Raw genomic sequence first — 22,015 nt, 5'->3', positions numbered from 1 at the left:
CTCTTGTGCTGGAACCAGATCCCCCAAAAGTAATGCACTCACCAGAAATAATGACTGTACAAAACAGCCAGCATATGTTTTCGTTAGTCAGGAAAACCTGATCTCCCGCAGCAACTGCTGTGAACTCCATTGGTGCTTGTTCTTATTTCTTCTGGTAGTAACAACCTCCATATCCATGTGTATCATAAGAAAAAAGGATCGCTCATAGTGCAGTTAATCCAAAAAGAATCATCATTCTCTCCCATTAGCGGACGGGAGACAATATACCGGTACTTCTCTTTACAAACTGTCCGTCCCTCTCCTGAGTAAAGTGCGCGGTCGCCGTGACGCAAACTCACACAAAGTGTGTTTTCCCTTCACATCGAAATGCCCACTTCAAATCAAGAACCCACCCTTCACATCAGAGTCACCCTTTGCATCAGGAGTCCCCCTTTCACCTCAGGAGTCCCCCTTTCACATCAAGAGGCCTCACTTTTACAACACACAGAGTTCCCCTTTTACATCAGTCTTCATTCCCCCTTCACAACATAATGCCAATACCACAACATTCTGAGGCACCTCAGTGTGCCACAGGACCCTGGTTGAGAATGGCTGCTATAGAGTACCTGTCACTAAAGCCGCATTTAGACATCATAAGAGAAACATACTATATGCTTTATATTCACAGTTACGTTAACTGTACAGACCAACAAATGAGAGAAAGAAAAGATGGTTTTATGTTTATTCTGTTGTATATTCCTCTCACCGTCCTCTGTACCCCTAACCCCCTAAGGTTAAAGTTTTGAAACATCCTCTCAGCAATGTACATGCAAGCAACAGTTGTGCTCACATTACTTGGAATCATGTTGCAGATCACAGGTAAAAAGCACAGGACCACTGAGGTTCTGTGCCTTGTGGTCGATGTGATGGCTAATCACAATAATCACAAGTATAAAAAAAAATGTAAACAAAGCCCTTCCGCTGCTGCCTCTGATCGCATCCGCCAGGCACCATGGTAAAGCCAAGCGCTCACAGCACCAATCCACAGACATCTAAGGGAAATCAGGGGGAGACCTGATCCCAGACAGAAGGTTAAAAAAATTAAATAAATAAAAGACTTTTAATGCGTCCCTCAAATTTTTGGTATTTGTAGATTGAGTATTAATGTTTTGTGAGTTCACACAGTTTGAAGATCAACATATTATATTGAAGTAATGCAGTCCTGTCTTCCATATTTAATCAAAAATTCCAACATAATGTTTGTGTGCACTAAAACAAATTGATTTATTTTTTTACTGATATAGTTTAGGTTTCCATTATAGAGATTTTAAGTGATTTCCCACCACTCCTTTTTTCTTACCACTTAGCTCTTCATCTCACCTGGCTGACAAGAAAATTCTAGGGAGAACACAGAAGTGCATGTAAAACACACAATACTAAAAGTTCTGCATGCATTACCATCTGAAGTGGGCTTGTAAGTTAGCTCTCCTAAACTCCACCATACAGTATCTTTCAAAAACCTGCCACACCAAAGCCCGTAGCTCATAACTGTACTACTGACAGCAATAGTACAGAATTCCCCATACACTGTGTCTTCAACTTGGAAAGCATGCCTAAGCACAAGGGTGTTAAAGCAATTTAAAATGTCTCAATGTTGTAAAGAGAGGATCGATTTTAAATGAACTGTAAATACTTTGAGATGAAGAGCTTTTATTTACAATTTCCTTGGTGATGTTTAATCCTTTAGCACATATACTTACAGTATGAGTGCCAAATATGGGCAGGAGGAGAGAAGAAGACGGAGAGGTGCAGCACAGTTTAGCAAGTTGTGAAACACCATAATATTGAGAATGCTGATGCATTTGAGTGTAAGGCTAGCCATACACCATACATAAGATAGATTTTTCTCTACAAAAATAAACAGCGTGGCTCGAGGAACCTCCCCTACTGGCTATGGTATTCTGGCAGCCAGTGCCCATGTTATATCCCAAACAGTTCAAATCCAAATTTTTTACGCCACTTAGCTCCCAGGCAATTTGTTCGCCAAGCCCTGTGTGAGCAATACTCTTACAGTGACTGCAGCTGATTGGCAATTTTCTGCCCAGGTCCTGTGATTTTTCACATCAAAGTTTGTTCAGCCAGGTAGTGCTGGTAGAGCCAACCACAGATTGCATTTTTTTCCAATTAAAAAATGTAATCTTTTTATGGCTAGCTGAAAGTTTTCGCTAGTTTAGCGTGCGAAAATAGTCTGAAACGGTGTATGGCCAGCTTAAAGTGACACTAAACTCAGAAGTTAAAACACAAAAATGCATTCAAGTACCTTAACTGTTAACACAAATGTAGCTTTTTTTGTGTATCACTCAGGCCAGGTTCCCACTTGCGCGATCCATGACCGCGTGGCAATCATGCACGAAACTGCGCAGATTGCCGTGCGGTCACGAAGTCGCACATCACCGCTGACATCACTGCTGATCGCGCTGGTGGTGCCATTCTTTTCTAAAGGCACCCCAGTCGTGCTTCCGCCCGTGCAATTGAACACGATTGCGGCTAAAAAAAAACAGCACGTCGCAAAAAAAGGTACATGTACCTTTTTTTAGCTTGCCACTCAGGTGTCACCCCATTGAAATCAATGGGGCCAGGTGGTAACCGCTGTGTGCAAGTACACACAATCGCGTGATCCCGGGACGTGAGTCCCGGATTGCACAGGTCTGCACCAGCCCTCAGCTGTAGACTCTCAATCATCTCTGAATTAATGCTGACACTGTCCTTCCTTATGGAGGGTGGCTATTTCTGTTCCACCATGGATTCTGTGTGTGTTGTAAAGTGGCCACAGCTCCAAGCTCTTTCCAGTGATGGACTACAATCTCATATTAGTTTACTAGTTTGTGTTGAGATTTGTTGTGTTTAGCCTGTGTTGATCTATGCAGATTAATACAGTTTAAGAGACATGGTGTGAATGAGGCTTGGTTCACACTAATGCACTGCTGTAGAAGAGCAGAAGAATGTGTGGGCAGTGGGCTGTATCAATCAAAATGAAATTTGTACTGTTTGTTTAACTATTTGCAATTTTTTTTCCTTTCACAAGCGCATACAACTTTTAGCCTATAAATTGATGTTTTTTCAATCCAGTCTCATCTTTTTTTATTAAACTTGTTTACAATCGTCCTGTTGCACATTATCGTCACCCCAGGCCACTTGCTAAATTATAACCATTTTACTGGAAAATGCCAACTATCATATTATCCAACATACAGCATTGACATATGTTTCAAAGCCTACACATATTTGGGGCCCCAGTACACAGAATAAATTGGAGATAATAATTTAGTGAAAAAAAAATGGAATTGTATTAATTATACAAAATATGTTGGGCGTTAAACAAAAAATATTTTTTTCACACTTTTGTCTGTTATAATAAAAAATATAAGCTAGTTATAGAGTTATTGTGAGGTCACAGTGGTTGTAAACTTCCCAAAACACAGTAATGCAGGCGTGGGCAACTCTCGCCCTCCAGATGTGCTTTAACTTCAAACCCCAACATGCTTCTGCCTCTAGGAGTCATACCTGTAACTGTCAGCCTTGCAGTGCCTCATGGGACTTATAGTTCCACAACAGCTGAAGGACCAGTCTTGCCCATCTCTCTAATAACACCTCCCTTAACCCCATCCTAAACGATGACGGGATTATCCCGTCATGATCGTTCAGTTCATTAATGACGGGATAGTCCTGTCATGCACTACAATGAGCGCTGGTCCATGCAGCTGCGAGCCGGCTGTGTGTTACAAACTGATACAAAGTATTTTTAAGGAGAATACTGTATTCTCCTCAGAAAGTATCACAGCCCCTGTAAATAAGAAATAACCCCTTAGGGTACCCTAGTTTTAAAAAATAAATACAATTTTAAAATACAAAAAAAGTTTTTAAATGTGTAAAAGATTTTTAAAAAAGAAAAAAGTTTTTAAAAAGTCAAACTTTTTTTTCAAAAAAAAAGTTTAATAAATATGAAAATATAGTACCGAGGAGGCTATTAAAGATAGAAAACAAACATACCACATTCTAAAATTGTTCCATGCCAAAATTGTATTTTGTAGGTGCAATGCAGGGGAAGATGGAAATTTATGTTTAAAGAAGCACATTGCAAAAATGGCAAAATTGCCTAGGTCCCCGGGAACAAAAAAAACATTTCTGAAGCTGTGTTACTAAGGAGTTAAAAAATGTATTTGTGCCTTTCATTTTTTCAATTAAACTTTACTTTTAGAGAAATTATCTGTTGATCCTACCAGTTACTCTGATCTCGTTCTGAAGGCCCATTCAGCCTCTGCAGAACTGCCACTGGATTGAGCATGGAATTGCTTCTCGAGCGTTTTGTCAAGCTTACCTTTTGAGCGACAAAAAGCTTGGGTGTCAACAGGGACTTAAGGTCAGCATTAATGGCAGCCTGCATGTTCTGTCAGTACAGGTTTCCTTTACTGCATTCTTGAGGATGCTTAAAATAAAAACTTCATGTAATGATATTACAAGGCATACCTGCTTTTAAAATTTTTTCACAAGTGCTCAAAATCTTTCCACAGCACTGTGTGAGGCTGATTAGGGTAACGGGAGGACGCTAGTTTGTGTCCTCCCGTTACCCCAAGGAGAACTATGGGGAAAACACTGACCCTATAGTTCTCCTTTAATGCATTCTGATTGCTTGTTCATCAAGATTGCATGCTACCTGACTGATACAAGTATCATTTGAACCTGTATTAATGCTTGGAAAAATTACATGGCAAATGATCAATATTTGTTACTAATTACTGATAAAAATGTGGTATCATATATAACAAAGGGTGTTTCTCTTAGATAAATGATATGTACTAATAAAAAACCCTGAATACCCTTTGTCCTGTCATAAAATACAGTACTTGACTGCTAACTTAGGGCAGGGAAAATATTACAACTTCTTCACATTTGTATTTATCTGTGTCACAGGTCATCCCTTCCGTTAGACTATCCCATGACAATTGCTGCTGGGGATGCACAGATACCGGTATTTTGGTACCGAGTACCGATAATTTTTTTTCGGTACTCGCCGATACCAATTACCGAGTAACGGAAGTCCAATTCAGGAAGCCAGGTGGCGTGTAATGACTCACCACCTGGCTTCCTGATTAGCCGGGAAGCCGAGCAGCGTGTAAAGACTCACCACCCGGCTTCCCGATTAACAAGAAAGTCCCCTCTTACGTATTTGCAGCATGTCACCCCCAGGGCCTCTCCAGCGAGAACGCGGCCTTCCTCCGGTACCCAGCCGGAACTGTCTGGCCGGCCAATCAGGAAGCCGGGAGCAGTGTAATGACGCAACGCCCTGCTTTCTGATTGGCCGGGAGGCCGGCTCCATGCTCTCTTGTCATGAGATGACGAGGGAGCATGAAGCCAGCTTCCCGGCCAATCAGAAAGCAGGGAGTCGCGTCATTACATGGTGCACGGCTTCCTGATTGGATCACAAGTGACGAGAGAGCATGGAGCCGCTTCCCGTTCAATCGGGAAACCAGGCAGTGTGTAATGGCGGGCTGCCCGGCTTCCTGGTACCGGAAGTACTCGTGCTAGGATCGGGAGCATTTGGGCGAGTACGAGTACTCGCCCAAATACTCAGAATCGGCACAGATATCGATACTAATATCGGTATCGGTGCATCCCTAATTGCTGCAACCCTGGTAGTTCTGGTACTGAATCCTGTCAACTGTATAGGGACTACAAATCTCAGCTATACATTATGCAGCAATGCAGAATAATACCATCAGCTATAGAGGACTACAAATCTCAACAATATATTATACAGTAATGCAGAATACCAGCAGCTATAGAGCACTAGAGATCTCAGCAATACAAAATAATACGGTCAGGGGTGCGTGGAACGCAGAGTGCGGTGGTCAGGGGTGCGTGGAACGCAGTGTGCGGCGTTCAGGGGTGCGTGCAGCGCAGTATGCGGCGTTCAGGGGTGCGTGCAGCGCAGTATGCGGCATTCAGGGGTGCGTGCAGCGCAGTATGCGGCGTTCAGGGTTGCGTGCAGCGCAGTATGCGGTGGTCAGGGGTGCACGCAGCGCAGGGTGCGGCAGTCAGGGGTGCACGCAGCGCAGGGTGCGGCAGTCAGGGGTGTGCGTAGCGCAGGGTGCGGCGGTCAGGGGTGCGTGCAGGGTGCGCTGCTCAGGGGTGCATCGCAGATAGAAGAGGTACTTACAGTTCTGATGTGCTCAGTCCTCGTGCCCTCTTCTTCCTCTCCAGGTGGTGGTGGTGGCGGGAGGGGAGAGGAGAAGCGTCGATCCCCAAGCCACATCGATGTTCCTCTTCTGCCTCTGCAGGCCCCGCTGAGCTGTGATACACAGGCAGCCAATGGCAGTGCTGCCCTCCCAGCCAATAGCAGCTGCGATGGGCGGGGAAGATTCAGCTGGCTGCCCACTGCCGAGGAGCCCGCTTAGCAGATGATACTTCACGCTGTATTAGCGGCGGCGGCGGCCTCCGTTTTAAAGGGGAATTAGCGGGGGGCACACGGGGGGCAAGGAATAACCATAGGTTATTAGGAATAACCTAATAACCTATGCCGCCAAGGCAAAAAGCATTGTCAAGGGCCAGATTTATTTCTCAGGAGTCTGTAGGCAGATAAATCTAACCCCAAACCCCCCCACTCCCTTTTCCCAAGATTGCAGTCAAAAAAAATATAGCAGGAAATCCAGCACTGAACTGTACCTGAAAGCCCATTTTAAGCTAAAAAAAAACTGCTGCAAAATCTTGCAAAATGCAGTAAAAACACGGCAAAAATCCACTGCACTGCATTTGCAGATCTGCTCCAGATCTGGTCTGGACATGGTGCCCTTAGAGCTTGTTCACACCATGTCCGAATCAGACATTTTTTTTGTCCGTACCTGAAACGCATCCCAATGTATTCCTTTGGTATTTCTGGGCTCTATTCTGGTCTGGAACGCACCATAACACATGTAAACACATCAAAAAAGCATGCAAACACACTGGAGCGCACTGGACTGCACCTAAAAGCCCATTTTAAGCTAAAACATGTAAGAAACGCATCGGAAACACATCAAACACACATCAAAAATGCATCAAAAACGCAATGCACCGCATTTGCAGACACTCATCCAGATCTGGTCTAGATGTGAACAAGCCCTAAATTCTTGAGCAGGTGCCAGGTAACAGTGCCTCCCCTCTTATGATATTGCTTCCTCTGTGGACCTGATGAACACACCTGGGTTTAGTTTGGGCCAGTTCAATGAACTTAAAGTGGAATTTCACCCACCAATTTAACTGTCTTGAAAGTAACTCCTTGAAAGTAACTGTCTCCCAAAACAGTTACTTTCAAGGAATGCCAACTGTAAAGGATACCAGTTTGCTTATTTCAGCTCTCTGTTGGCTGTGTGTTTTAGCTGAAACATTGAAATCTTGAGGAATGCTAAATTCAATTTTGCTTGCTTAGAAGAACGTTGCATACATGTATGTATACAGGAAAACAGTGACACACAGGTTAGCATAGACTAGCTTTGCACCACAGCACCATCTAGTGCTCAAAAGACAATATTACATTAGCCTACCTAAGCCTAACTATTTACAACACTCCTCAACAGCATATGCGTTGCTATATGATGTGTAGCTTCTCTCGAAGAAAACTATGACGATCATTTGGCAATGGCTTGGTGAATGCATCTGCAGTCATTTCTTCTGATGAGCAATATTGCTTGTTGATATTAGCTTGCTCTTGAGTGTCCTTTAGCAGATGATACTTCACGTTGATATGCTTGGTTTTAGGGTTAACTCTTTCTGATTTGTGTCGGCTTTATACATCCCTGGTTGTCTTCAAAGATTGGGATGGGGTTTGACATGTCTATACCCATGCCCATTAAAATCCATATTGCTTGTTGACGTGTGTGCTGCTGCTATGTATTCAGCTTCAGTTGAGGAAAGTGCAACTCTTTTTTGCTTTCGGCTAGACCAACTTATAGTTTCTTCTCCGTATTGGAAGATGTAACCACTTGTGGATTGGTACTCTGTGCAGTCTCCGGCCAAATCAGCATCCGCAGTTTTGGATTTAACGTTGCTGGCAGTCGTAGCTTCATCCGAATTGTTCCTTTTAATTATTGTATTACCGTCTTTACTGCGTTCCAGCCACACTGACAGGGTGATGCGACTTTTCTAGTATGTCTGGTCTTTTCACAGTAGCAATGTATAGTAGCTTTCCGATTGCTCTGTGGTATGTGTCGTTGTTGAGTAGCAAGTTTTCTGCTTCATTGCTTTTTGGTAGCCTGATTTCATAGTTATTTTTACTTGTTTTGTATCTTACATGTGGAATTGTTCCAAAGTTTCTGCAATGTTTCTTAAGGAATTAAGCCAGGTTATAACCAGGTTATATATAATTTTAAGGACTCCTTAATGACTGGTAGGATCCCCAGTGATTGGCGGAGGGCTACGGTAGTCCCAATATTCAAAAAGGGGGCAAGGTGCCAACCTGGGAACAATAGGCCGGTCAGTCTAACATCGGTAGTTTGTAAAATGCTAGAGGGCATAATAAAGGATTATCTGGTAGAATTTGTTCAGGAAAACGGGATAGTTAATGACAATCAGCACGGGTTCAGGAAAGATCGTTCCTGCCTAACTAACTTGCTAACTTTTTTATGAGGGGGTGAGTAGAGATATGGACGGAGGTAAGCCGGTAGATGTGGTATATCTGGATTTCTCAAAGGCTTTTGATACGGTACCACACAAACGCTTGCTACACAAGCTGAGGGCTAGGGGCATAGATGAGGTGGTGTGTACGTGGATAGAGAACTATCTACGGGAACGGGTGCAGAGGGTATCTGTAAATGGCACCTTTTCAGACTGGGCTAGTGTAATGAACACCGCCTCAGGGTTCTGTGGTGGGAAAAAATTCCAGCACAAGGGGCGAAGGGGGTTCTTCACAGGAAGATCAGTTAGGGTCTGGAACCTAAAAAAGAAACTTTTGGACGATTTCTTAAGGGACCGTAATATACAGGGGTAAAGGTACTCCTAGAATGAGATCCTAATGTCTTTATTCAACCTCAAATACTATGTAACTATGTAATGTTCTTCTCTCTGTATTTAAATTCCCAGATAGTGACTGATGTTCCCTAGCTCTTTAATTTCAAAGTTTTGTTTTAGTTTGTGAACTACGAGTATTTGACTATAGTCCCCTTTTTGTTCAAAACAGGTTATAATGTCAGCAACACAAATTAGGATGTATATCCATCTGTCTTCTTGATTCCCGGAATAAAGACAGGGATCTGCTTTGCTTCTTGTGAATCCCTCTTTCATGAGTATTTCATTCACTTTCTCATTCCACATTCTTGCAGATTGTGGAGTCTGTAGATGCTCTTGTGGAGTTTACACACAAGGTTGTGTCCTTGCTCAAACCCTGGTGGATGCTCCATGTAGAGATCTTCCTTAATGTATCCATATAGCATGCCCTTCACCATCAGAACACTCCTTAGCACTGCAGCTGGGGAGTGTTTTTTACGACGGCAGGGAATGTTTCATCGTAGTCTTCTCCAAATTTCTGGGAGCATCCCTTGGCAACTAATCTGGCCTTGTATTTGTGGATATTTCCTTCTGCATCAAGCTTCACCTTAAAAGTCAATTTGCTTCCTATAGTTCTGCGTTCGGGAGGGAAGCTCCATGAGTGTCCAGGTTTTATTTTCTTGGAGTGATTTTACTTCTTCTGCTGCTGCCTGTCGCCATTGATTGGCTTTGCGTTTTGGTAATGTTTCTATGTTGTCCCACAATGTTGATTCGAGTATGCTTTTTGTCTTAGCAGTATATGACAGCTTGCAAGGTGGTATTCCCATTGTCGCCTGAGTGGATCTTCTAATTTCAAGTTGTTCAGTAGAATTTAACATGGAATTTGAGTTCCACTTCTGGTTCTGACTCCTGTGCAGCTTCACTTTGTTCACCTTTCTTTGTTGGTTTACTGAGCGAATTCATTTCACAACTTCCCAGGATAATTTTTTCTGGTGATGGGTTTCCATCAAAATAAACGCTGCGACTTATTGTCACGTTCTCAGTCTTTGGGTGGAGGATTCTATATCCCTTACTTTTGTTCACTATAGCCCATCAGAATACCTTCAAAGGCTGCGTTCTCCAATTTGGATTGCTTCCCGTCGGGAATATGTATGTGGAAGCGTTACTTCCAAACACTCTGATGTGCCCTAGGCTAGGGTTCAATCCATTCCACATTTCAAATTGGGGGCTTTTGAAGGTAGTCTGTTCTGTAGGTATGTTACAGTCATGACTGCTTCTTCCCAGTACTTCTTAGGTAGCTTGGCATCTGACAGCATGCATCTGGCTATTTCTGTAAGAGTGCGATTTTTCTGTTTTGCTACACCATTTTGTTTAGGAGTGTACGGTGTGGTTGTCTGGTGTACTATACCTTGTTTCTTCAGATAGGATTCCACTTCCTTACTGATATATTCCTCCCCCCCCTTTGGTGCGTAGACTTTCTGATTTCCGTTGGAATTTGTTGCTGGACATGGCTACAAGCTTTGTACAAGGTTCTCACTGATGGAAGGCTTCTTTCTAGGTTTGGGACATACAGTAAATTTTTCACTAGGATACTCTGCTTGTCCCCTGATGGTGTGATGCAGTTCAAGAATCCTTGACCATTACCTTCTGCAGTAATACTTTTCCCGTTTATTGGAAACTTTTGGTAAATAAGTCCTCTTCCATGTTGGAGTAAATTGTGACGTGTAAGTATTTTATCACAGAGAGAATTCTTCCCGAGGCAATTCTGCAACATATTCATGTACACCTTACCGACAGTTACATGCAGGGCTATCCCTATAATGAGGCAGCCTGAGGCTATTGTCTCAGGCAGCATCTCTTTGGGTCATATTTGGGGGCAGCAGGCAGAGCGGCATGGCCTGCTGCACAATGTGCCTGATGCCCTATTTCCGTCCAGAGTGTCCCAGGTTGCTAAGAACCTGGCGACAACCACCAGCACTTAGCGGCCTGGGACAGTCTGGATGGCGTCCCGTTCAGCTCCTGGAAACAAGTAATGTTGCTGGTTGCCAGGAGCTGAGCGGGACTGCAGACATCCCAACTCTCCTGGATAATCTGGGAGTCTCTCGCTATAAGATAGTGGCTCCCTGACCCCCGTGAGAGAAACATTTTATCCCAGAAAGGTTGCTCCAATCTAGCAGAGTAAACCTTTCTGGGATCCCATGCTATCTGCCATTACCTGCTATCTGCTTTTTTTTAAATTGTATTCTGACGACGGCCGCAGACCGTTCTCCTTCAGGTCCTCCTCTGCTGATTGACAGCAGCGGTGGGCGGGTACAATAGCCAGTCTGCTATTGGCTATTGCAACTTGAAATGGCCAATAGCAACCTAGCTGTTAATTCCCCTGCTATCTGTAGTTTTTTTTATTTTTTTATTCTGACGGCGAACCAGGGGAGAGAGAATCTCCCTGAAATTAGTTTTTGCAGGTTGAGATGTCTGGGACTGTCACATACCTACTGGAGTCTGAGTTGACGAGTGCGGCTTCCTTTGCATCTCCAGTCCCAGAGCCCGTGGATGTCAGAACAGACGCCGCATAGGCTGGTTCTGCCTTCCTACCTGGGACTCTGGCCGGAGCATCATGTTCAGTTCACGGAAACCAGTGACCAGTACACCAACGGTATTGGTGCATCCCTAGTTAAAACCAAGAACATGAATGCTTAAAGTGTATGTCCAGCCAGGAGGAAATACAAATCTCTTAGGCTCCATTCACACGTAGCGGTAGCGGAATGAAACTGCGCAAACATTAACATACGCGTGGATTCCGCACGTTTGCGGCTATTACTACAGCCGGAACGTGCGGAATCCGCCCATAAAATCACGCTTGGACTATTTTGCGGGATGCACAGTTTCGTACCGCACGGACGCCGCAATAGTATGAACAATGCACATTGGAATGCATTGGTGTTTTATGTTTAGCATCGTTCTGCGCATATTCGTATGCCTGAATACGCATGGAAAACTGTTCATGTGTGAATAAAGCCTGACAGCAACACAGAGAGAAATAAAAAGTTATTTTTTACTACTGTTCTTGTCTCTCACAGATCCTCCCTCACTTTTCTTTCTGGGCAAAGTGCCTCACTGTGTACAAAACTAAAAAAAAAGTTTGGGCTAGACAAACACTTTAAGAATGGCCCAGCCAAAGTTCAGATTGCAATTCTGTGGTGAGACTAAAAATTGTTGTTTACCGGTTGTGCTCATCCAACATGACCAAGCTGTAGCACTTTTAACAAGAAGAATGGACAAAAATTGCAGACTATACATGTGCAAAGCTGGAACAGACTTGCCTCACAAGACTTCCAGTTGTAACTGCAGCCAAAGGTAATTGGCCAGAGGGGTTTTTTTTTTTTTTAATGAGTCATGCCTTAGAAAATGATCCATGACTCTGGTCCACAGAGCCCCACCAGCACAGCCATTGCCATGGTAAACTCACCCAGCCACACCTCTGACTTGGGGTCTATTTTCCTGTGTCTCTGATCAGGGTTTTGCCAATAACGTGCATGGGGAGTGGGGTGTCAGCTGAGGGAGACAAGACCAGCCTGAAATCTGAAATACTCACAGCAGCTGGTCATTCAAAGGCAATTCAATGCTGTCAGCTCCTAGAGGCATCACATTCATACATTCTGCAACTAAGGGGCTAAAGGGGGGGAGATACCAGCTTCACTGCACATACAGCCTCCCAGCATGGATTATAATATGACAGGGCTGCAGGGCAGAGCTGAGATGCCGTTTCGGAGTTTAGGGGGGTTTATGTAATCTTCAGGCCTAAAATGTGAATTTTAACGTGTTAATTTACTGCTTACACACACTTTACAGTTTTTAGCTCAATGGCACTTGTAATTTTTGTCATCTGTTTGGCACAATGTACAAACAGTACATCCCAAGATAACCCCCTTTTTTTTTAGCAGGAATCAGCAGAGGGAGTTTTTGCCCTTTGCCTTACCAATTGTAGGGGTCAGCTTTAAACAGAGCTTGCAGAAAGTTATTCCAGATGCTAGTATTTTTAAAGAAGATCTCCAGGAATACTTTGTATTAACCCTTGCAGTGGGGCTACCCCCGCACTGCAAGGGTTAAGTGTTCGTATGTGTTTAGGGAAAAAATAAAAAAGCTATACTCACCCAGAGCTCCTAGCTGGCCAGCTGTCACAGTGCACCCTGCAACCTGTCTCCTCCTCCACAGCACATTGGAATGTTCCTCAGCATCCTCACGTCTATACACTATAGGTTTACGGGACCTTAGACTGCTGCAGAGAAGGCAAAAGGGAAAGACACAAGAACGACCGGTGGCTCAGAGCTTCAGGTGAGTATAGCTATTTTTTTTAACCTCGACACAAACAAGCTCTTAACCCTTGCAGTGAGGGGGGGTAGCTCCACTGCAAGGGTTAATAAAAACACATTTGTTTTCAGGGGGGGAGGGGGACAACGGGTCAATTGCCCCCCCCCTGAGATTAGTGCCGCTCCTGTCCGGACTCTTGCGTCCACGGTCTGCCACCCGCAGTGTGTAGTGACAGCTGTCCCTCCTCCATGTCACAGACTTCACTGTGGTTCATTGTAAAAAAAGCGTTGTACAATGAACTGCAGGGGATCCGAATGATACAAGCGGCTGCCTGTCATTTAATGTTAGCCTGGCGGAGGCGGAGCCGATACCCGTCTCTGCAGGCACTGCCAGCCACATCCTGGTATGTGGGTCATCGTGAGGACCAGGGGCTGACTGGCAAATTTTAGCCCAGGGGGCAAGTACAACCCCGAGGCCCATGGTGCAGCAACTTGGCCCCCCTTCCGCTCTGCCTCTTCCCCCGCCTTCTCCCCGCCCATGGTCCCCCACTGACCACCAGGCCAAGGTAAGGTGACAACATTTTTAAAACAAAACCCGGAGACATTTTATCCCCGGGAACATAAAACAAACTTTTTTTATTTTTTTTATTCACCTGATCCCTGCATCCACCAAAGTGCGCCTCCCATCTTTGTTGTGTAATCAGGGGTGTGGAAATTTAAAAAAAAAAACTACTTGTCCAAGGGCTTAAGTGGGGGCCGAATCTACTTGCCCTTCGTGACAATTTACTTGTCCCAATACAAAAAAATTGTTTTAATCAAAACTAGGGATGCACCAATGCCGGTTTTTCGGTATCAAGTACGAGTACCGATATTTTGCTTTTGGTACTTGCCGATACTGAATATCAATACCGCTGCTTGGAGCAGGCTTCCCGGGTAATCAGGAAGCCGGCAACGGGTAATGACATGCCGCCCTGCTTCCTGATTGCCAGGGAAGCCGGCTCCGTGTTGTCTGGCCGGCTTAATTGTGATTGGCCGGGAAACCTTCTTAAATAAAATATTAACCGTTCTGTAAGCAAAACTTATTTTCTGGCAGTGCCCCTCCCGAGAATAGACTCTGGATCCGCCCCTGCTAGTGTCTGGACTACCTTTCTGTAAGCTCTGTTTCAAGTTGACCCCTAAAATTGGAGTTAGCCCCAAGGGGTAATAAAAAAAAAATCCTGGAGTTCTTCTTTAAGGGTTTGCTGCCTGTATTTACTAGTCACTGTGGCTTCAAACACAAACCTAAGAATTTCTTTTGCAGGCGTTTTGAGGTAGCACAATCCAGTACACAATAAAACATTCAGCCTCATAGCTATTTATAAAACATTTTGGGTTAGATAGACCTGCAGGCTGTTCCAGCACAGCCTACGTGCAGTCTCTGAGCTCAACCACGCTGCTGCTGGCTGTGCGTGTGCCCGGACAGTGCTGATGTGCTTGATTAAGCTTTTTTTTAGCACTCATTGAAATGTCACAAGTGACATTTCATTAAGTTCCGTAGGCTCACTGCAGTGCAATGTGATTGTACTGCGTCTCACTGCAGTGCACTTAAAGTACTGCAGGCTGTACTTTTTTTAATTGCACCCCAAGGGAATGCAGCGGTGTTAACTGTCACCACCCATGACAAAGCAAATTGTCTTGTTTTGTGCTCAGGCTGCGCTGGGGAAAACTGAGAGCACAACCCAAATGCAGATCATGTGAACAAGCCCTCATGCACGACACACCCATGCTTATCCCAGAGAAAACTTTTTATTTTATACCCCAGGTGAGGCAAAGGGCGCACCCAGTTCTTAATGCCTTTCATACTGCTACACAGATCTGTCACTACTACCAGCTTATCTTATAAAGCACCACTGTCTCTAGGCCACAGTTAAACCCCATTCAAGATTCATTCCTGGACCTAAAGAGGCTGTTTGTCACAACACGCATACATTGTATATTGCATGCTCTGTTAAATAGAGTTATAGGCTTATCTGCAAAGAATGTTTATTTTTACTTTCAAAAGTATGTCGTCTGTTAGGTTCTCTTGCTAAAGTGAAAAAAAATAAAGCAAATATGTTTTCTATAGTGATCAAAGCATTTCACAATCATGCCGATGTATTTTAAACTGAGGGACAAGAATGTAATTATATATGGTCTGCAGGCTGTTTTGGCAAATGGCAGTATATTTTTCCATGTCGCATAAATGTTCAGTGCGTGATATTATAGAAGCTTGTGACAATGATTTGGATATATTAGTAAAGGTGTTATTTGTAGTATGTAGAAGGCATTTACATGCTGGTAAAAGGGTTGAACCATTCCTCTCAAAAGTCTGTCATTTGAAGGGCCTTTTCTTTTAGAACCAAATCCCTTTGTCCCTCTTTCTTCCTCTGTTGTCTCTCATTTTGGTCTGATGTACGGATATCTATGAAAAGGTACTATTTAACTACCAAAATTGTTCTGCACTATATCTCTAAATTATCATGTTTGCTATGTGAAAATCCAGAATACAGGAAATGTAACGGTGGAAACAATTCTGGATATAATCTATCATTATTGGCATATCAAATCTTCATGGTCCACCTAACTGGGAATGTGGTAGGGGTGCATCCATTGCCTAAAACATTGAGCTGGAAGGTGTCCCTCTTTCTCATCACGGAAAGTTGGGAGGAATGGTTGACCATAGATTGATGTCCTTCAACTACTACTTTTCCTTTTTTTTATTTGAGGTTTAAAAAACAACAACAACTTAATAAAGGTTAGATAAAAGGTTTGCAACTAATTAGGTTAATTGGCAACAGATCAGTAACATGATTAGCTTTAAAAAGAGCATCTTAAGGTGCCCATACACCTTACAATTATCTGCAGATTTTCTGTGGTCAGATGGAAAAAGTGCAACAGATTGGCTTAGGTGGAGATTACTCCATCCACACAGTTGAGTGTAGATGGAGGAATCTGTTGCACCCTTTACATCTGACCACAGAAAATCTGCAGATAATTGTAAGGTGTATGGCCAGCTTTAGAGAGTCGGAGTGTCAGAGGTTCAGCAATCTGTCAGAAGCTGCATCTACAAATTGTCAAATAATTTCAAAATAATGTTTCTCAATATAAAATTGCAAAGACTTTAAACATATCATTATCTACAGTACATAATATCAAAAGATTCCAAAAATCTGTAGAAATCTCTGTACGGTAGGGTCCAGGCCGAAACGCAGTATTGGATGCTCATGATCTTTGGGCCATCAGACAGCTCTGCATTAAAAACAGACATGATTCTGTGATGGACATCACTGCATGGGCTCAAGAATACTTCCAAAATGCACTGTCTGTGAATAAAGCTCGCAGTGCCATCCAAAAATACAAGTGAAAGCTCTATCAAGTAAAGAAGAAGCCATATCTGAACATAAACCATAAACGCTGCCGTCTTCTCTGGGCCAAAGTTTATTTACAATGGTCTATCGCAAAATGGAAAACTGTTCTGTGGTCAGACTAATCAAAATTTGACATTTTCTTTTTGGCAACCATTTGGGCCGCGTCCTCCGGACTAAAGAGGAGAGGGGCCTTACGGCTTGTTATTGGCACTCAATTAAAAAGCCTGCATTTCCGATGGTATGGGGGTGCATTAGTGCTTATGGAATGGGCAGCTTGCACATCTGCATTCTATATTTATGTAGATTTGGGGTTGTACATTTTTATAGAGATTTATACACCAAAACAGGGACAGTTGAGAAAGAAAGAAGGACACATGGATTTGGTTTCAAAAGAGGGACCGTCCCTCCAAATAAGTGACAAATGCGGAGTTATGCATTGGCCTATGCATCTACACATATACAACCTTCACAGAGATGGATCTTTCAGTGAGCTCACAAGATAATGTTATTTATCTACCGTCATTTACAGTACATGGACATCCAACACTGTAAGACAAACGACTGACTTTTAAGTAGATATTGTCCAACAATATTGTTTTCTTAGCCAGTTTCTGGGATCTAAGTCCTGTTGGCCACAGATTACCATAAATGATGGTGGCTTTGGATGTGATCAGTATCTATTTATCCTAAGAAATTACCAGATGGATGAGGTAGAATAGATATCTTGTTTTACAATTGCTGATTTAATGAACATGTTAGGAGAACACACAAAAGAAGCACTGCTCCTCCACGGCTCAGGTAAGGAAAGACAGGCCTGGAGAACAAGGAAGGGAAGGAATTGTGTGGAGGGACAGCATGACAGAGGGAGAAGGGGACCTAGACACAAAGGGTTAGGTTTAGTTCAGAGAGAGTTTAGAAGGAGGAGTTGCTTACCAGATTGGATGAAAGATCTGTAGGGAGGGATTTTCTAAAGGGTGGTCTGTGGAGAGGTGGAAGAAGTTTTTAGTCAAAGAGGTTGAAGACAGCATGAGTTTTACTCCCACCCACCCTCTTTTTCCATCTAGGTGTTGGACCCTCCTTGAGTCTTTCGTCACGGCAGTGGTTTTGGAGGTTTGGGGTCCTTGAAGGTGGTCTGGATGGCTGCTGTATTGGAGTAATGGTTGGGGGCCCATCGTAGGTGTGTCCCTTAAGTGGTGGTCAAATGGTTTTGACCACTTAGTTTTTTGCTGAAAGTGTCTGTGGTCAACAGATATTTGTTATTGTGGCTGGGGGCCTGTGGTTAGTGATCTGGGGTCGAATACTTAGGTTATGGGCGGCTTCCTTACATTATGTGCCTTCAAGGTCCTGGAAACAAGTTGTGTAATTATATAGTTGTTAAGTTATTACACATTTATTTATAATATTTAATTTTGATATTTAATGAAAGAGTGGCTGTAGTCCTTGAAATCCATACACGTCTAATGCGTATTTTTGAGGGAAATTGGGGGAAGGGTGGGGCTTCTGAAACACCCTTGTCATGAGCCGGGTGCTTGCCGCCTGGAGCACATTCTCACTCCAATATGAGCACAAACAAACAGAAGAAAAGCTGGCCTCACAATGGATTCCTTGTGCGGCCAGTTTTTTTTTCTGGTTTAATGAACATGTTGTCAGAAATAAATATATTATAATACTACCAAAGTATTTGTCTTTAATAGTGCATAGGATATATTTATCAGTTTTTAAATGAGCAAACACAAATAGGACAAACACACCTTGCACTATTGTGGGAAACACACGATTGTATTTGACAAACAGGGTTAAACTGAATAATGGTCCAGAGAAATGTGAAAGCTGTCATTGCTGATCTCCTTTTGAGAAATATAAGTTGCCTGGCTGTTATGCTGACTCACAGGTCATATTTTGCATGCACACAGGAGTTACATTGTCCCCAGCACAGAGCTCCATTCCCAGCATATTACAGATGCTGTAAAGGAGCCGGGTGTGCCGCATGTGCCATACAGTGTACGCAAACAATAAAAACTGCTCGAGGTGAGAAGCAGCTGTTTTTTGGCAGAAGAGATATGCACAATCTTAAAAAACTCTACTCAGAAACTACCGTAATTCTTATCTTTGTCAAGGACCACATGGCCTACTATTAGAAGATTTCTAAATTAGACACAGATAAGCCTTTCACATGTCTTTTGATTTTATGCTCATCACTAAAGGTGATGATTACAAGCAAAGTTATTTTTGAAAGGAGTGTTCCTCTTCAGTTCTTTGTTTAGTGCGCCAGTGATAAAAAACTGTTTTAATGTTTTTTGCTCTTCTTCATCATCATTTTGCTCTCTCTCTGCAGAGCTGGATCCCCAAGTTATTTAAAAAGAAAACATGTACCACATACTTAGAAGACAACGAGCCCAACAGGTGTGTTGCTCTTTACAACTTTTTATTGTTAGCTACTTTGTTTGTAATTGTTTTACCAGTGGATAAATACTGCTGTTCTGAGATGTTCTTGTGTAGAATCAATAAGCACTTTATAACAGAACTAGATGTTTAGTGCATTTTACTTACTACAAAATATATTATCTATGCAATAGAAAAAAAAATAGTGAAAAAAACTGTTTATTCAGTTTCCATGATTTTAACAATCATACATGTAAAATAATGAAAAACGATGGGAACTGTATGTGGCTGCTCCTGATCCTCGCTGCTGAGCAAGTCTGCATCAAACAAACAAACTAGAGGGGGCTTTGCCCCTTTTGCAGTCTTGTGGATGCAATATAGGGGGCTGGCACAGATACAGTATAACTCCCACTGACAATCAGTGAAATAAAAGCAATATATAAGGGTTTTATGTATATTTTCAATATTTTTTTTTTTAAGTCACGTATATATCAATTATTACATAGGCATATTTACTTGTTGTATTCTCATTTTCATCCAGCAGGTCTGGCTAAACAACTTATGCTGTGTAAATTCTGCTGTGTAAATCCTTAGTAGATGTAAAACCCTAAGGCCTGGTTCACACCTGTACGTTTTGTAGCGCGTTCAACGCTCTACAAACGCTCTACAAAACGCTCAAACATGAAAATCCCATTGTTTTCAATGGGTATGGTTCACACCTTGCCGTATTTCAGCCCGTCTGAACGCGCTACAAAACGGCCTACGCCTGAAAAGGTACATGAGCTTCTTTGCGGCGTTTTTGTTCCGCGTTTCCATTGGAATACAGCCAAGTAGCCCTCGGAAATGCGCGTTTATCGCACGTTTTTTACCGCGATTCGCGCGACAAACGCGCATATTCGATACGCCTAGGTGTGAACAGAGCTTAGGATGTCGTAGCACAGCAGCAATGGGAGGCAATGGTGTCAGCAGACATGTGTTATAGCCAAAATTACATTCAATACCACACTTATCCTAGAAGAAAAAGTTCATGTTGCACCCATGTAGCAAAATGCTAGATAAACTGACATGGACACAAGAGCGTCTGTATAGCATTTTGTACTTTATTAGGATACACAAACTGATATTTAGATCCATAATCATTAATAATGTATTTTTGGCATTTCTAGGTGTTAACAACTCATTAATTATGTATATTAGATATATTGTCAAATCATTAGTACGTGAAAATTGTTTTAAAACTTAAGTTACGTGTGCTTGGCTCAGAATAATTATTATCGGCAGTATATAACCTAAACCCAGCCACAAGTTCCCAAAGCAATGATGAGAAAAAGAAAATACACAAGTTAGGCCTCGTTCACACCAGCCACAGTGCGTCCCGGCCCGATTCTGGCTGGAACACACTGCATCGCATTGTGGCCGGCTCACTATGTTCTGGGGCAGGAGGGAGATCAACCTTTAGCACACTTCAGTTTAAGGCCTCTTCAGTTTAGCACACTTCAGTTGATGTGCCTTGCTTTCCCGTGGGGCCAATCGCATTGCGGCCGGAGGGTGTGGTTACGGTGCCATTCACTTCAATGGACCACCACGCTCCCTCCTGGCCCAGAACATAGTGAGCCATCTGCAATGCGATGCAGTGCGTTCCGGCCAGAATCGGGTTTAGTGTGAACGAGGCCTTAAACTGAAGTGTGCTAAAGGTTGATCTAAATTAAAGTGGTGCTCTGAGTTTCCATAATATCTTTGTCACATGCTAACAAGAAACATGCTGAAAGAAAGATAGTGTAGTGTGAGTAAAGAGGCAACCTCATCATTCTGCTGCTGCTTTTGCACTGTCTATTAAATGCCAATAAAAATGATTAATCCGCTTGGAAGTTTTCTTCCACTGATCTAGTGTGTGGCTCTGAGATGTCATTTGTCTGAACGCAGGGAGCCAGAGAAAAAGTTGATGCATGAAAACTTTTCTATTCCTGGTAATGTGATTGCAGTTCTGAACAGGGACGAGCTAGCTTTATAATGTTTAGCATCTGTCACAGACTTCCTTCTCTGGATAAGGTCCAAATGTGGGAAAAGACAGTTCTGGCATTGAAAGGGAGCTTGAGCTATTGGAACAGGTAGCTCAAGGGTGGATTCCAAATAGAAACAGGAGGGTTTGGTCCACAAAGGGCAGAGTGTGGAGTCAAGAAGGGCTATAGTGGATGTAGTTTTTGCTGGTGCAGCATGTGTGAGGACACACTGGGGCATGTGTCTAGTCCTGCCTGACCTTACAAATGGGAACTGTATTGAGACAGACTTCTGAGGGAAATGACAGTGATTAAGTGGCTGAGAGCCTGTACAGACCAATCTGGATGGTAAAATAGCCCAGAGGCTGTACAGTGGCTGCATCAAGCTGAAACTGCGAGGGTAATCTTTAATTTGTCTGCTTCAGTGTGAAATAAAAGTGGTCTGGAAGCCCTAAAATGCTTTCTGGTGGGGGGACGGAGTGCTTGCAAGCTCACTCTCTGATGCTAACCCATTCAGTATTTAAACTGCCCCCCCTTCCCCCCTTTATATATCTTTCACGGGACTGTAGTTATACAGAATAAATTCTGTGCTCTTCTATGGAACTGCAGCACAGAATACACTCTAATCTGCCTGGTCTCCACTGTTCAGCTCTGTTGCATCCTCTCTGCCCCACCCCCACACTTCAGATTCTTTCTTTCTCTCTTCTAGCCGTCTTACTGACTCCTGCTGGCATTTTTCCACTACAAGGCAGGGGTGGATCCAGAGTCTATTCTCGGGAGGGGCACTGCCAGAAAATGAAGTTTTGCTTACAGAACGGTTAATATTTTATTTAAGACGGTTTCCCGGCCAACCACAATTAAGCCGGCCAAACAACATGCAGCCGGCTTCCCTGGCAATCAGGAAGCCGGTTGGCATGTCATTACCTGCTGCCGGCTTCCTGATTAC

The 22,015-nt window shown here is 43.2% G+C and overlaps 1 protein-coding gene across 1 annotated transcript in view; it reads left to right on the top strand.

Annotated features, from left to right (window-relative positions):
- The window catches only part of TRPM4 (transient receptor potential cation channel subfamily M member 4), a 115,909-nt gene that overhangs the window by 8,609 nt on the left and 85,285 nt on the right, over window positions 1-22,015 (top strand). Inside the window, exon 2 of the mRNA XM_018564365.1 lies at window positions 19,026-19,093. Within this exon, the coding sequence (XP_018419867.1) occupies window positions 19,026-19,093 (68 nt within the window). The remainder of the gene's footprint in view (window positions 1-19,025; window positions 19,094-22,015) is intronic.

The sequence above is a fragment of the Nanorana parkeri genome, unplaced genomic scaffold (assembly GCF_000935625.1).
Source record: "Nanorana parkeri isolate BGI_ZX_2015 unplaced genomic scaffold, ASM93562v1 scaffold747, whole genome shotgun sequence".
Taxonomy (NCBI): domain Eukaryota; kingdom Metazoa; phylum Chordata; class Amphibia; order Anura; family Dicroglossidae; genus Nanorana; species Nanorana parkeri.
Note: the sequence above shows the minus strand (reverse complement) of the source record. Positions and strands in the feature narration are given on the sequence as shown.